This window comes from Ictalurus furcatus, chromosome 14 (assembly GCF_023375685.1).
Source record: "Ictalurus furcatus strain D&B chromosome 14, Billie_1.0, whole genome shotgun sequence".
Taxonomy (NCBI): domain Eukaryota; kingdom Metazoa; phylum Chordata; class Actinopteri; order Siluriformes; family Ictaluridae; genus Ictalurus; species Ictalurus furcatus.
The window spans coordinates 5,857,016-5,874,091 of NC_071268.1; the positions used below are offsets into that span (position 1 = coordinate 5,857,016).

Genomic DNA, 17,076 nt, shown 5'->3' on the forward strand with positions numbered 1-17,076 from the left:
GAGAGAGAGAGAGAGAGAGAGAGAGAGAGTGTCTTAAAATCACAACTCCTGTCAGAAATATCACCTTTGTGAGGCAGATATTTGATGAAAACAGGTTTAAGTTCACAATACTAACCATTTTCTACTTTATAATAAAAGGGGGGGGGGGGGAGGTTTTTTTTTTTTTTTTTTTTTTAAAGGAAAGAAAAGAAAATGTATACATTGCTATAACAAACAAAAACAATGAACGGGCCCAAAACTAGAACTCCCCGACCTGTTGACTTTGTAATAAATAAAACGATGGTGTTTATCATATTTTATTTATTTATTTTTTAATATAAAGAGAGCGCCTTCATGCGTCCATGGAAGCTAATGCGACCGAAATTTCGCGAATTTTCCTTTTCTGACAGTTTATATCAGTGAAACTAGCGCTGTAGTTGTTGTCAGGTTCAAACTAAAACGTGTTGCTTAAAGGGGAGGTTTGTCTGACAGACTGTCCTTGTTTAAAAGCGTTGTTGGAACTAATAAAGGTGTCTGTCATGGAGGGGAGGGGAAGCAGGATGTCTTTAGCTCAGGAAGGAATGACGGCGGGGGTAAGTTAGCATGCCCCGGGAGCTGGGTAGCAAAAGTTCTGTAGTCAAATTCTGCTTTAATATGAAATGAGAATTGCAAATATTTCCCTGTCTCCACACCCTTTAACGTTTCAGTAGCCGCGCAGCAGCCATTTGCTCTTGTGTTGTTGCTCTCGTCAAGTAAGTGAATGTGGAAAAGTTTGTCCATAACTGTGTGTTTTGACTTTTGACTAGGGGAAAGCTGTTAATATGCAACTCGGATGTCATGTAGAGTCTACAGGGGCCTGCAGTGATGAAGAGGTGATGATGAGCAGCCTGCTGATGAAGACCTGGAACTGGAATAGCAAGACTGGTGAAAGCCTATACATCCACATCATCAGCTCTCCCCAAAAAACATTATAAACAGTCAAGAACTGTTTATAGAACTTACCTTAAAGTTAACAGTATGTTGTTGTTGGACAGTTTGAGACTGTTTTGTACAAGCTCAAATTGTCCATGCTGAAAAAAAACAATCAATAGACTCTGTCACAAGTTTAATGGTTTCCACTACAAATACCATTACAAACCATCAGCTAACCATTACAAGCATTACCGTTACCATTACTGGTCCATAATGGTATCCAGTAGACATAACATGCCTGCAACAGAAGGAAATAAATTAGTAGTGACCAAACAGGGACCATTACAGTTTCCATTAAAACCATTACAAATTCTATTAGGGTTTCTGGTTTTTTTTGTTGTTGTTGTTGTTTTTTTGCAACAGGGGTAAAAAAAATAAAATAAAATTAATAACAGTTAAGTTAACTGGCAGCAGGGTTACCAGGAAGTTGGTGTAAAGTTAACAGTATGTTGCTGTTGGAGAAATCAACATTTTGGTACTGTTTTTTAAAATAATAATTTATAAATACAAGGTCAACGAGTATACAGTGAGCAAAATAATCATTCAAATCTTATTCAGCTCCACCCATTTTACCATTACAGACTATTCCACCCCCCCTACAAGTCCTACCTAAAGCACCTTTAAGCCTTCTCTTAATCACCCTTCATCAGTGTCAGTGTCTTACCACAGGACTGCTGAAAGCTAGAGATTTTTATTTATTTTTTGGTTGCTGGACTGATTCTCAAACCAGCGGTGACATTTAGGTGTTTAAATATTCCACCGACACCACCGCACCAGTAGCACACACACCAGTGGCACCGTCACGTGAATACTAGCTGTCCTGTAGTGTTCCCTTTCCGTTAATGGACAGTGTAGGATAGTACACTGGCATACAGTCCGCAATTATAGACCTACAAAGTACATGTATATGATAAGTGGACCTGATAAAAATAGCAGCTCGGTGTAGGTTTTGATAACTCAGTTTTATGTGGTTCCATAAAACACACCGACTTCCATAAAACATACCAGCCTTTCAACCTTATTCACTATATAAAAACAAACCAACCAAGCTAGATTGCTTTAAATGTTACATTAATGAGTAACAAACAGTAATATACGGTATACAATAGTAATATATTCAATATCACTGTAAAATAGAGACGTTTACGTGTCAAGGAAGGTCTCAATAGGCCATAAGCAACAGCGTACATCCTCGTAATCTCATTTTTGCTCATCTGACCGTATTGAGCAGTTTATGATATTAAATAGTTGAGGTATAATCTGGGTTACTGAATTAAATGTAGCATAATGTGCTATATATGTAATGAAGCCCCAGGTCTTGCACTGTTTTAATTCATTTGTATATGTGAGTGTTCTGTCTGCGCATCCTGTGTCTCCTAATGACTAAGTACACGTTCTGAAAACATGCTGTCCCAGCAAGGCCACCATCCATACATCTAACTTTAATAGTCGAAGCGTTTCCAGTGTTTGTACATGTGCTTCCTCCACCTAGCGCTTATGTAAATGGCTCCGTCAGTTGCCAGAGTGCCTGCGTCAGCACGTTTTTCTCGTTTTAAGGAAGTCGCTGAATCACGTTATAGTTCACTCCAGGCACACCAGATACACACACACATCCTTGTCGCTGTGTACACATGCATATACCCCAGCATGCCTGTGTGTGTTCTGTGGTGTGTGCTCTGTCTTGGTGCTGTGGGGTAAAAAAAAAAAAAACAAAACCTTTGAGACTCCTCTTAGCACTGTATAAAATGTATTAATGATACATTTACATTAATTATACATAAATGATACATTTACATTAATTATACATAAATCTCAATTATTTATCAGTTATTAACCCAATTTAGGATCAAAATGGGCTTTTCTCTTCCACTATGTTCCTTCCAAGGTATAAATCTCTGGATCAGAATAAGACCGGTCTTTACTCATATTAAAATGCTAAATATAAACGCGATTATACTTTAAATAAATGGATGGCTAACTAAACTGTATGAATAAAAACATCCAGTTAACCACTATCACAGCTTATTACGTGTAATTATTTCAGGACACCAAAAACTGTGATAACGATTCGAATGCTACACTCCAAAATAAAAAATGTTATCTTAGCAAGCGAAAACATCCTGAATATAGTCAAATTTATCTCGTATTTCCTGTTAGAAGATTACAACAAACCACAAATGAGATTACTAAACCTATTTCTAGACATGTTTTTACTAGTTTCAAGCTAGAAAGTTTCTTATTCTGTTGGCAGATAAAACCTTCTTTCTAAAAATAAATGCTTAAAATCAGCAAAATTATCTGCCAATAGATAAAAAATAATAATAAATAAATAAATTAATTAATCAAGATATTTTCACTTGGTAAGACGTCAGGTTTTTTTTTTTTTTTTTTTTTGCAGTGTACTAAATGCTTTACTTTACTGTCTTCTCATATAGAATAATTCTTTGCAGCTCCTTTTAGCTCCTAGGTAATGGATATTAATGGATAAGGTCAAATGAGCATGATTGGGCCTCTGTATGGGTGTTTGTGTATTGACTGAGTGAAGGTGGGGTGTGGTGTGCCCACTCAGTAGGAAAAACCCCCCCCCAAAATTGTTCATTGAAACCAGCTGAATCACAGTGATTATAGGAACTAGCGTTCGCTCTGTATCTGTCTCTCTCTCTCGCTCTCACTCTCTCTCTCTCTCTCTCACACACACATACCTCTGTCGCCCCCTCCCTTCATCATCTGGTCCGGCTCCAGCATCAGGCCTGACTCAGCAGAGGAAGAGGGAGGGAGGAAGCGAGTGAGAGAGAGAGAGAGAGATCTGTGTGACGAGACTACCAAGAGCAGTGCAGCGGAGATTTGGACACCATACAGAGCTAGATTAGGCTTTTGTAAGTATGCAGACCGGTAGAGTGCGTGTGTGATTAGAGAGAGTGATGTGCTGGAGCAGGGGGATGACTTTAGCAGCGAGAGAGTCACCGTTATAGTCACATGTTTAGCGTGTCAGTGATGCACACGCAGGGCTCATGGAAGCCTCAACGGGCAGCACAGCAGGTTGGCGTCTGAGTTTCTAACTGTGTTTATTTGTTTGTTCCTTAGTATTCTTAGTTCTCTAAGCTGTTTGTGCAAGATGTTCAGTGGTACGCTCAGAAACTGTATCATTGTCTTATTCCTGTAGAACTGCCAGACGCAGAATGCTCCGCGGTGGCCAGCAGGATGCCGTTCTGCAGTCAGGAGGAGCAGGAGTCTCCACTCGGCCTGCTAAGTGTCTCTGAGCTCAGTCTGGGCCTGCAGTCGCTCAGCCTGCCCTGCTGGGAGCGGCCCTGGAACTGCACTGAGCCTGAACTTCCAGCCAGGCCCAGCTCTCCGGAAAACAGTGAGTACCACAGTCAGCATAGCGCTCTATACGATATTTGATTTTCTCAAATAGTTTCTGGTGGAATATATATGAATCAATGTATAATACGGTTATTTTCTCATCCTTGTTAACGGTTTTGTTTTGAGCCTTTAATAAGAGCCTACATAAAAGTGTGTGTTAATAGTTTCTATTATGGCCATAGATTATTCCGGAAGGTCTGCGCTCACACCTTTAACTCAGGCATGACTAATCACCTCAAACACACCACCTTACCTCAAACACTAGCTCTTCTATCCATCTGTTAGCATTTGTTCAGCTCAGTTAAACAATGTTGATTATTCTTGCACCGTGGTTTAGTTACATAAGAGTTCTTTACTCATATTAAACAAACGCTTGTATTTAAAAATATTTTTGGGGGGTCAGGGTTGCAATATAACATGTTTATAGAGCATTCATACGGTTTAAAGTCTCTGTGTGCCTCATATTTGCTCTGCCCCAATTGTTTTATATAGAGCAGATGACACAGAGGCTGGTGCAGCACCCAAAGCCGCTCAATTCTGCTGTCTCATTCAGGGCCGTGTCACTCCAGGACATCGCTCTTTGTCAAAACATACTTCGTTATTGCACGTGAAACCCCAAAAACGTAATAGTAATTCCATGATGTATGTTGTATGTTTTGCCTTATTTCTTATTTCTATGAAATATTCTCCCTACATTGTGTGCGCTACAGTGCTGGGGTTGTGGCCGAGTCCTCTCGCCAGTGCTCTGGACACTCTGCAGGGTTTTCAGAGCCAGGGCTCTTTGGGTGGAGGAGACCTGTTGGAATATTTTCCCGGCCTGACCCGCATGACGGAGTCTCTTTCGCTGATAAACTCCGGATCTAGCAGTCCCGTCGACTCTGAGACCAGCGGTATCTCATCTGGGTCTGACCACCTGGTTAGTAAGGTTAAGAAGAGTAAATGGGAAATGAAGCAGCAATTCAAATAGGGATTTGAGGGATGGCGCCGTAGTGCACAACTAGTTGTTTGTAACTGAACTACAGGCTTGGCAGACAGTTCTAACCCTTAGATAAACATGTAAACCTTGAATTGTATTCACTGAATCAATGGAATCAATTTGAAATATTGTAGAATGGACTCAGTGGATCTTTTTTATTTTATTTTATTTGTCCATCTTTGTTAATTACCATCATCTTGCTGCTGGAGCAAAATTCCAGGTCAGCTGTACTTCTTCATTGTTTGAGTGAGAGAGGAATTTTGTTAGCCATAATTGTCAAACCTTGAACCATTTACTACCATCATTCAACTACCATCGGGATTGTTTTGTTTTGCTGACTGGTGTATTGCTTTGATCATATACCCTGACCAACCAAGAAACCGTGACACCTTAACACCCATATCGACCAGTACAAAAAAAAAAAACCCAACAACTCGTAATCAGTCCGAAAAAGTCTTTGGTGACGGATAATGAATGTGTTTTAGATGTTTTTTGTAGGGTCTGGCAGCTTGAATTAAGCTAAGGAGTGTCTTCTTTAGACCTCAAGCATATTTTATAATAAAATTTATAATGGTAAATTAGAGTGTACGTAATTAAAGACAGGACGAACGATGGTTGGTTCCATGACCACCTGTCTACAGATTATACATGACTTTACGGCCTTTATGTAGCTCTGAAAGGGTTAATGAGTTTTGCTAGCTGTTTTGATGTATCATTTGATTATTTAAGAAGTCAGATTGTGAAACGGGGAAGTGACTGCAAGAAATATTCGTTTCGTGGTAAAATCTTCCATTAACAAGATATACTTGTGGAAGGCAAGGCTTCTTCTAGCCTGACTACCTGCTAAGTGTACTGTAATCAGATCACTGGCAGGATGTACAGAGAGAGCAGGATTGAAAGATTAAATACCACAGCTATGGCGTAATGCATTTCATTTGCAGTATTAATGATATCAAAATATCGTTGCAATTTCCTTTCTTTCCTAGACCAGTTTACAGACCTCTCCTCCTATGAAGTTCCACCTGTTTGACACTCAGAAAGAGGCTCTGTTGCCTAGCAGAGGGCAGCGAGAAAACTCCATCTCTTCTCTCGCTCCCACCCTCCCTGCTGCACTTGAAGAGTCACTGGCTAAATGCTGGACCAGAACAGCCCCCTGGCCCAGCTGGAGCAGCCAGAATGCACGAGAGCAGACATTCAGCATTGAGACGAAGGCTCAGCTGCACAAACAGGCTGCAGGTAGTGTTCAGCTAGCATGCTAACATCAACAAACACCAATGTCGAGCAAAATCACTGTTGGGTAGAAGTGTATTAGTGGTTGTGTTTGCTTGGTGCTGTAATTCAAGTTGATTTGCTTTATTGAGAATTTCGTGAAAATCTTGGTTTCTCATAGCAACAAATGAAGCTACTTGTACCTGGGCTGGACAGCTGCCTCCACGCATCTACAAAAACCCCATCTACTCCTGTAAAGTGTTCCTGGGAGGAGTGCCGTGGGACGTCACAGAGAGTAATATTCACACACAATGATAAACACGCACAAATGAATCGATCCACATTGGAACGTACAGTAGTTCTTGATTCATAACTTCACCAGATGAAATTTGTGTGAGATTATATATGAATTATAAAACAGTGCTGTCAAGTTCTTGAATCTGATTGGTCAGAAGGTTTGACGCACAAAAAATTGTGTGTAATTTTACACACACAAATCGTGTGTAAAGAAGGTGTTGATTAAGGTTCTCATAACAAAACAGTAGTTCAGACCGTAGGTCCGGCTACAAGGCCAATCGCATGTTCATATTAATGCGCTTGTTCTGACATACGATCGTTTCTAGAGTAACATACGATACATTTTCCGTGAGGAGATTTTTAGCATTTTGGGAAGGAGTCTCCAGTGTCAGCGCTTTGTAACAGTCAGAGGTAAAGCTGCAACTTTTCTTGGTGATGTAACCGTGCATATTTTTTTTTATTATTAACTTCAAGAGAGCGGAAGAGAGAGAGTTATATAAACTGATAAGATGATGACATAATTCCTTGAAAAAAAAAAAAAATCATGCTGTTAATGTAAAATAATCAACTCCAAGGTGTTTCACATCACATCGGCCTGCCGTTTATTATTTTTCTATAACAGCACACCCTGTTATCCAATCAGCCAATCATGTAGCAGCAGTGCAATGCATAAAATCATGCCGATAGTATACTCCACAGTATAGCGCTTCAGTTGATGTTCATATCAAATGTCAGAATGAAACAAACGCAATCTCGGTGACTTTGATCCTGGCATGGGTGTTGGTACGAGATGGGCCGGTTTGAGTACTTCACATCCAGTGATGGCAGCTCTGTGGGCGGAAAACAGGAATCTGATTGTACATTGGGAACAGACTCCCCAAAACTGGATATTTAAAGATGAGAAAAAGGTTGCCTGGTCTATTTTCAGTCTTCAACAGTCCAGTTTTAGTGAATATTTCATGTGAACATGTATCTGCTTGATTTTATGCACTGCATTGCTGTTACATGATTGGCTGTGAAAAAGTATCCTGTTTTCTTTTATTTTTGTATATTTGTGACACTTAATTGTTTCACACAGTTTAATATAAGACAAAGACAACCTGAATAAACACAAAATACAGTTTTTAAGTGATCTTTTTATTTATTGATAGAAAACAGCTATCCAATGACCCTGAGTTACTAAATCAACCAATTAACCAAATCTAATGTGAACTTTATGAATGTACCACTGCAACAATGGCCAACATCTACAAGGGCTTCCATTATATGGATGTTTTCCCCCCTTAAATATCTAGAAATGTGAATTTTTACATTTGGTGTAACGTTTTTTTTTTTTTCTAATTATATTTGTGGCATTTAAAAAGGTCTTTACGTGCACCTATTATGATTTTTCAGATATTCCCTTTCATGTAGCGTGTTATAGAGCTGTTTGTGAACGTACAAACGTCTGCAAAGTTTCAAAAATCAAAGCGCACGACAAGCTGAGTTATCGACTCCCAAAAGAAGGAATCGATTCTGAACAGCTGAAACGAGTCGTTAGTGATTCCAGACTTTACTTCCCGTACTAACCTACGTAGGTTTGTAACAAAAAGCCCCGCCTCTGGTCTTCATCGGCTGCTCGTAGACAGACGGAGCTGAAACTAATTACGGTAATGGGCGTTTCCTTTTCTGACACACGCTGACAGCGCTAGACCAATCATAACAGACTGGGACATCTGACCAATCAGAGCAGAGTATGCTCTCTGAACGGAGGAGTTTAGAACGAATCCTTTAGAACGGATCATTGAATGAGTCGTTTGTGACACTTGGGGGGGGGGGGGGGGAGGTAATGCTTCAATTTAAATGATGAGCACATTAAAGTGTTTTTTGACCTCGGATGCAGGTAAATCTATTGTATGAGTCCTTTAAAACTAAATTAGGCACGTTTCAAAACCATAATAGGTGCACTTTAATTGTGATTTTGTTTAACAGCAGACCCCCTGAATTTATGAGTAAATAAAAGCATGTTTTTGCATGTCTCTGTTTCTTCAGGTAGCCTTCTGAACACATTTAGTGTGTTTGGATCTCTAAAAGTGGAGTGGCCTGATAAGGATGGTAAACACTCTCAATGCCCGCCTCAAGGTAACCAGCCTAGTGGAAATGCAGTTCTGATAGTTTCCATACGTATTCCTACCTTATTAAATGAGTGATCTTGTTAACAAATAACGAAGCTATTCAATCATTTGTTCTCTGTAGGTTATGTGTACCTAGTGTTTGATTTTGAGAAATCAGTGAAGGCTTTGCTGCAGGCCTGCAGCCAGCGTCACCTGCTTCCTACAGATTACCTGGAGTACTTCTACAAGATTTCTAGCAAGAAGATACGCTGTAAGGTGGTGAGTATAACGTACAGGCATGGATTCTGTTGGGTTTTGTTTTTTTTTTTCATGAGGTATGCCTCCAAACAGATGTCTTGCAGCTTTCAAGCAAACATCAAAAAAGCAGGCAAAAGAAGCTTTTCCTAAACTGCAATGCAAAAATTGTCAACATGAAGCCAGATTATGTAATGAAAAAAGTTACTGGCTAAATCCACATGGTTACCATAGGTAGCATCCTGTTTTGACGTGTGGTTTTGGACAGTAATAGACATAGATAGGGCTGGGCAATATGTTGACGTAATGTCGATATTGTGATGTCATGATACACGATATCCTGGTAATTGTAATATCTTTTAAAACTTCCAAAAAAATAAGTTTTTCGTAAATAAAAATGGGTTTGGAAGCAGATTTCATGACGTTTTCTATGGTCTGAACCTCTTGAAATGTTTTCAAAAGGATTTTTTTTATTTTTTAAATTTATTTTTACATATTTTAAACCTTTTACTGAATCTCTTTTTTCAGTTTAATTTATTTTTGTACACATGAAATAAAAATATCAAATTATTCGTTCGTAAGAAACATCTTAGAAATATCATGATATGATATTTGTGTCATATTCAGTCCCTCCAGGATTTTGAAGCTAACTCTGATATATTCGTAGGAGCTTACGATTCGAAAATTTTCCGCAAGACACGTCATGTGACATCGTCAGAACACGCGTTCAGAGAAGCCCTCTTCGATTCACGCGCATCGAACACGAGTACAGCTAAAGAGGTCTCGTTATCAACAAACATCACTGCGAAAGGCCGTGCAAAACAATTTCGTGCAATTGGAATTTCGCCAATTCAAGGAGTTTATCGCAAAAAAAGCACAAAAAACTCGCAAATTTAAAAAAAAAAAAAAACAGTAAAAACTAAAGAACAAAATTGAGCATCTTTGGCCGCAACAATCACAAAAAAAAGCCTCCAGGAAATCCTATATGGACTGCATATTGTAAATGCTTAACTAGCTGAGGTAACACATTTGCTAAAACCTGGAACTACTGCGATTCGTATGGTACCATATGCTGTCGGTTCAGATATGCCATATGCTATCATACTAACTATACTGCTAAAAATAACTCCTCATCAGAACGCCACTACTTATTTCTTGCATTTATATTCAACAAGTTCAGTATATGTATTAACAAGTGGATGGAAATGCCACTATTGAGTACTGGTTGCTGTAACACTGTGTCAGCTGAGATTTCTTTCACCTCAGCAGGACAGACTGAGATATATAGGAATTGTGTTCAAAACCTCTCTTTCTCACATACACATAGGTGCAGGTGATCCCATGGGTGATCACAGACAGTAGTTTTGTGTGCTCCCCGTCGCTGCGGTTCTTCCCCAGTAGAACAGTGTTTGTTGGGGCTCTGCACGGCATGCTGACGGCTGAAGCTTTGGCTCAGATCATGAAGGAACTGTTCGGGGAGGTCGTGTACGCCGGGCTTGACACGGACAAGCACAAATATCCAATAGGTCTGCCTTCACATCCCTGACTGCTTCATGTGCCATTGTCATCAACATTACATTACGACAGTTCAGTTTGTGATATTCGGCTGTTGCAGGGTCTGGACGCGTGACATTCAGGAACCAGAAGAGTTACCTAAAAGCATTGACTGCTGCATTTGTGGAAATCAAGACTACCAAATTCACCAAGAAGGTAGGATGGGAATTATTTATGGACAGAAATATTCCTACATCATTTTCAGTCCAGTTTTATTTTAAGGGAATTAGAATAATTTTCACTATCAACTTTATGTATATGTTCATGCTTTTGTTTTCCACTTGGTTTAGGTTCAGATCGATCCATACCTTGATGATTCCATGTGCCAAATATGTAATTGTCAGCCAGGCCCCTTCTTCTGTAGAGATCAGGTGAGAGAGTAAACGCTGTGCTCTATTAAATATTGTAAGCACTGCTTTGTAGTCTATGACTCCAATAGAATGATACAAAGAAGTACAAAGCCAGTAAATGGTTATATATGATCAGGGCTGATCTTCAAGCCTTAGATGCCACGGTTGCTCCCTTGAGCAGGGGGCCTCTCTCCTCCATGGCTGACCATCCACTCTGACTCCAGCTTCCTCACAAGATGAGATATGCAAAATAAAAACAGTTTCATTGTAATTTACATGTACAGTCAGGTTCATAAGTATTTGGACAGTGGCACAATTTTCATCATTTTGACTCTGTACACTAGAGATGTAACAGAATGAAAATTTCATATCACGATTAACTTGACCACAACTATCACGGTATTGGTAAAATGTGCTGAAAATGTACAAAATGTACTGTTACACACACTGAAATCATTTAAACAGGTTTTATACTTGACTATAAAGTGATTGATGCTTGTCACTAAGCTTGCTGTGATAGTCGGCACATGGTGTTCGGCCACACACCGATTACATCACTTGCCTACTGTGGCACCGCCCCTACTGTCGTTTTTGCTTTTTTATAGTAATAAAAACCATTTAGTTCACTTGGAGAACAGACACTACAATTAAAAACTGAACGCGTTTGCTCAATTCAGCATGAGCCGAATGAGTTGTAGCACAGATCAGCATTTTAGAGTCAGGTTTCATTTAGCACGTGACCAGAGTGAGGCGAGATGACAGACAGGAAGAGTGACGCGAGCTAACTGACGAAGAGTGAGGCGAGCTGACTGACAAGAAGAGTGAAGCGAGCTGACTGATAGGAAGAGTGACAGGAAAATAATTGACACGCTGGTCGGGAAAAATAAGTGTCGCTTTTATCGTGCCGCAAATTATTGCACCCAGTGTGAACAGCTCCATAGGGATCTATTGTTTCGAATCAAGAGCGTCATCGCGTCAAACATTCACTTCGCTTAATCGTGCTCAGTGTGAAAGGCCCTTAACGATGGCCTCCTTCACGTGCATCGACACCTCTTTGGGCCGCAAATTGAGAGTTCAGCTACCATACACTTGGAATCAACTCCAAACCTTTTAACTACTTACGTTTTCATGAAATAATGAGGAAACAGCCCACACCTGGCCATGAAACTGTTATCAGTCGATTGTCAAATGACTTTTGAGCCTACGGGGAAGTCTACACTTCAATCACATCTTGATTTCATTTCAAATGCATTGCAGTGGGGTACAGAGGCAACATTAAGAAAATTGTGTCACTGTCCACATACTTATGGACCTGACTGTGTATGTATGTGTATTAAGAATAAAAGTTTTTCTTCTGCTATCTTCCATGAAGAGATGGGTGACAAATTAATGGAAAACAATTGTAGCTCTGTTAGGTCATTAAGTGCAATCAGGAGAACACGTGTAGGTTTCAGTTTTATTAAAAGCATTAGATGCAGACAAATCAGAAGGATCAAGCCGTAACTGAAAGCCAGACTTCAGAAGGTCAGGCAGTTGGCAGTAAAGTAGGTGAGAGGTTGATAACTAGACAGGTGTGTTTGAACAGGGTGTTTTGTAATGGTAAATAATTGCATGTTATCAGAAGTCTGGCGATTGAGAACTGCATAGGTGTACTCTGTCTGGTCGCCAGCAGACATGAAGGCTGGCAGAGGATCTTGGGAAATGTAGTTTGTTTGACTCACGCAGACATGACAGTTATGCTGTAGGAGGCATTTTGCTGGCATAGTTAAGGTCCACTTGTCCCTTTCCGGGGAGGAAACATTTCTGTCCTGATGGGCGTGCTTTCTTTCAGGACAACAACGTCCACATCCACAGGGATGAAAAATGATGTGGATGAAAATGATTTTTAATGGTGGTGAATTTAATGTTGGGGGGGGGGGGGGGGGGGTTAACCTTTAATTTGTCACCCGTCTGCAATTTCAAAACAAGAAGTGGCTCGTCTGAACGTCGGGAATCTTTTCAATAAATAAATAATCAGACATTTCAAAAAAAAAAAAAAAAAAAGAACATTGCGAAGGCAAGGATAAACACATGTATTGCACATTGTGTTGCTGTAATTAATAATAATAATGACTAGTAGGAAGATAAAAACAGCTCTTGTTCTTACAACTGACTTTTCTCCTGTAGTCAACCTGAGGACGTTGTGCGGCAGATTCAGTATAGACGGTGTAAAAACGCAGATTTGCATTCGATTTTCTAAAACAACGCAATAAGTTCAGATTTCTTTACTAATGCAGATTTCTCAAGTAATTTGGAAAAAAATCAGTATTTGCCATCCGTTTCTCCTGCAAGCTTTTTAGCTGATGCAGGCTTACAGTTGAAGTTCTCCATCACTTCTGTGAACAGCAAATGATCCAACCTCAGAGACATTGACCAATGAAAACATTTCATTAGCTCTTTGTTTACATTCAAAGCATGTTGTTTTAAATATATTATACTGAACTTTGCATTTTAACTAAATTTGTAGTGTAATGTTGCCAAGTGACCGGGGAATCACAACAAGAGCCATGCACTGTACTCCCAATCATGGCTTCAAACATCCCCACTGAAAACAATCTGAACTGGCTTTTACTGAATCTGTTGTAATGCAATGTTTTGATGGATCTCTCTCAGACTTGCTTTCAGTACTACTGCCGCTCCTGTTGGCACTGGCATCACTCAGTGGACATGCTGAGTGGTCACCGGCCTCTGATGCGCAACCAGAAGAGCCTGAACCCATGCTAAACAGCCGGCGCAAACTGTAACTCCGCTGCTAGCCCAGAGGTTTACAGGATCACCCGATCCACAGAGGTTTAACCGTGCCATCTTATCAGCTCACGGAGCCGAGACGGAGAATGACTGTAGAAAGTTCATGTGTTGCACTGCTTTCTCTCTTTTCGCTGTTTACTCGTTCACTAAGGCACTGTGTAGCGTGACGTGCCGAGTGATGGTGGCCCATTTGCACCATTACCAGGGCAACCATCACCATGGAGATAAGCCCAGATTTCTGCGGGTGGCAAATAGTAAAATGCCTCCCTGTTTTGCCTGTTTTTAGAGTTTTTCCCCACATCATTGTGTTTGAATTTTTTCAAATGCATGGCATCTGTAATTATTATTTATCATGTAAGTCTAGTAGCCTTTATGTTGGCAGTTTTGTCAGTACATTATTAGTATTATTACTGATTAACCTTAAGTCAAAGGGCCCTTTTATCTGGTGTTTTAAGTAATTAAGTTTTTTTATTTACACACTCGTTTTTCCAGCTTTACTGGGTTAAGATGTAGATGTCGTTGCCCTGTGGATCATTTCGAACTACCTGGAGTAGGTATTTTTAATTTTTTTTCTTAACCAGAATCAGAAATGTTCATGTGCAGCAGCATGAAACATCCCATATTTTGCTGCCATCGCTGGTTAGGAACAGTCAGAGTGTGGACTGTACATAGTTTTAATCGAATCGTTGCACTTTAAACCTGTAGTTTTAAATCTACTCTTATACAACTGTTGAATGGGAGAGTTGTTTAAGCATGATCTTTTATTTTACTGGTACTGTTTCTGGTCCTGTTCCTAGTGAATTGAGCTAACTCTGGTTCAAGGCCTATTGATTGTAAACCATTCTAGATCAAATGCAATTTAACTCCCTGTTTTATTTAGGATTTAAGGCTCTGTGCCAAAGAAAGATCTGGTCTTTCTCTACCTTTCTCTCTCTCTCTCTCTCTCTCTCTCTCTCTCTCTCACTCTTTCTCTCTCTCTCTGTCTCTCTCTCTCAGTTTTTATTGAGGTTTGTTGTGCTGAGCTTGTTGCCTGGTCCAACTGCTTTTTTAGAGTCTAAAAATCTCTACCTCATTGGTCTGCGAGTGTTGCCATGGTTACATAACTTGGAGGTTGTTTCAGTTGGGCACAATAAAGTTGTTGAAGTATTACAAGTCTGTTTAATTTCTTTGCCTTTTTTTTTTTTTTTTTTTTAAATTTATGTTGTTGTTGTTTTAAAATAATACATACACTGTGAACCCTGATCAGTTTTGTTTACTCAAACCATTTGATGGAACCCATCGACTCAAATCATTTACGTTTGAAAACTAGCATTTTAAAGTTGTTTGTATTTTTATATTGTGTACATGCAAGTTTACAAGCATAAGACAAAAAGTTGAAGTAGTAATCACTCAACATAGTAAGTAGTTGTGACTTCTTAACGTTATTACTACATAACATCGTTTATTTTATAGAATTTTTTTCTCCATAGATAGCGCGTTGTTTTTGTTTTTTTTTTGGTCTTATTTTACTGTTAGTTAAGTATCTTGAGCTGCTTGAGTTGACTACCGAAAAGCTACTGTTGAGCCCATGACCCTCAACTCAGCTATACACTTGTATTGTATCCTGTCACAAATGTTGTTTTGGGCAAAAGCATCTGACAAATTAATAAACGTAAATATATTCGAAAAATAATTGGTACAATGAAATAATTGTTACATATGTTTTAATGTTTTAAGGCACTACAGAGTCAGTCATATGGGAGGATATTCATTCTATATTATATACATATATTCGTTGGACTGAATAAGACACTACTGACATGGTATGATAAATGCCAGGTATCTCAGATAGAATATTCACTGTGCAGAGAGAGCGAGTTAAAGAGACACTTCATTCAAAAACGTAAGCATTGTATTGTAATTCAATTCAATTTTATTTGTATAGCGCTTTTAACAATGAACATTGTCTCAGAGCAGCTTTACAGAAATATATAAACACAGGATACGGATTTTAAGTGTGTGAATTTATCCTTATTAAGCAAGCCGGTGGTGACGGTGGTGAGGAAACACTCCCTAAGAATGACATGAAGAAGAAACCTTGAGAGGATCCAGACTCAGAAGGGAACCCATCCTCATCTGGGTAACGACGGATAGTGTAAAAGTAAAGGAAAGTTCATTATGGTTTAATATGAAGTCTGTTTCTTGAACTAGTCCACTGTTCACTAAAGGAGACCTGAGTGCAAAACTGCATGTGGTAATTGCAGTCCCAAGGCCATCGCTGCAACTGTAGTCCCAGCAACCACAGCGAGAACGTCCATGTGGAATTGAGGTCCAAAACCATTTCCGTGGTACTTCAAGCGGCACCATCCTCAGCAGTCTCCAGGTCGTCCTCATGTAGCCTCCAGTTGATGAGAGCTCCATCCAGAGGCAGGGCATCAGGATGGATCAGGCAGGTCCGGAGAGCAGAAAGGGTCAGGATCACTGGCATCTCCATAATATCATGTATGGCTCAACAGGAGAGAGGGAGAGATTGTTAGGTAAACATCCTCACCTCTTACAGCGATGACACCATCATCTTCAGAACAGGAGTTCCTTGTTTGGGTACTGGGACAAACCGCTCCTGATGTCACACGTTTTAGAATGAAGTCAATTTTCAACTGTAACGGTTTGTGTCAGATATGTGTATGTTGGCTGTTTCTTATATTTATTTCTTACATGTCTGCAATTTGGTAAATAAAGCTACTGCTAGAAAGCAGAATATCTGTTCAAATGCAGGCTAACTTTCATGTCTGGATTATAGTCTAAGACGAGGTTCTCAAAATGTTTCCAGCACAGACCCCTTAAACTGCAACATCTCGGTTTAACAGATTTATTTAATCCCATAATCCAATTATTTGAATATTAGGATTATATTTTGACTATTTAGTGAGCTGTTTTTCATTCCCAAACTGTCCACCCACTACACATTTTTACTCAAATGTGCCAATTAAGTGAACAAGTTAACATTATTAATGAGCGCTACTGATATTCAGTACTGTACAAAAGTAAAAGAAATGCTGTAGAGCAGAGATGCCTTCAAAAATAATGAAATTAAATGTTTCTACATTTAAAAAAAAATAGTATAAAAAGCAGTAAACAGTAGTAAATGAAATCAATATTTTTGGTGTGATGACGCTTTGCTTTAAAATAAAAATAGTAGTCTCAGGTAGAATTAGTGCAGTTTTATAAGGAAATGAGCTAGAAGTTTCACTGAGCATTGTGC

At 39.4% G+C, this 17,076-nt stretch overlaps 1 protein-coding gene across 3 annotated transcripts; it reads left to right on the forward strand.

Annotated features, from left to right (window-relative positions):
* The first annotated feature begins 468 nt into the window (after positions 1-468).
* cpeb1a (cytoplasmic polyadenylation element binding protein 1a) lies at positions 469-15,858 on the forward strand. Of its 3 annotated transcripts, XM_053642081.1 has the most exons (12): positions 469-572; positions 786-903; positions 4,115-4,312; positions 5,025-5,230; positions 6,277-6,526; positions 6,681-6,794; positions 8,828-8,917; positions 9,032-9,168; positions 10,472-10,670; positions 10,760-10,854; positions 10,989-11,069; positions 13,701-15,858. In XM_053642081.1, exons 1-12 carry the CDS (start codon positions 519-521, stop codon positions 13,809-13,811), a joined length of 1,653 nt encoding a protein of 550 aa, XP_053498056.1. In that variant the 5' UTR covers positions 469-518; the 3' UTR covers positions 13,812-15,858. The 3 variants fall into 3 exon arrangements, with proteins under 3 accessions (XP_053498056.1, XP_053498057.1, XP_053498058.1); XM_053642082.1 differs by lacking the exons at positions 469-572; positions 786-903 and adding an exon at positions 2,758-3,990 and having other exon boundaries at positions 13,701-15,857; XM_053642083.1 differs by lacking the exons at positions 469-572; positions 786-903 and adding an exon at positions 2,758-3,827 and having other exon boundaries at positions 13,701-15,857.
* Positions 15,859-17,076: the final 1,218 nt, after the last annotated feature.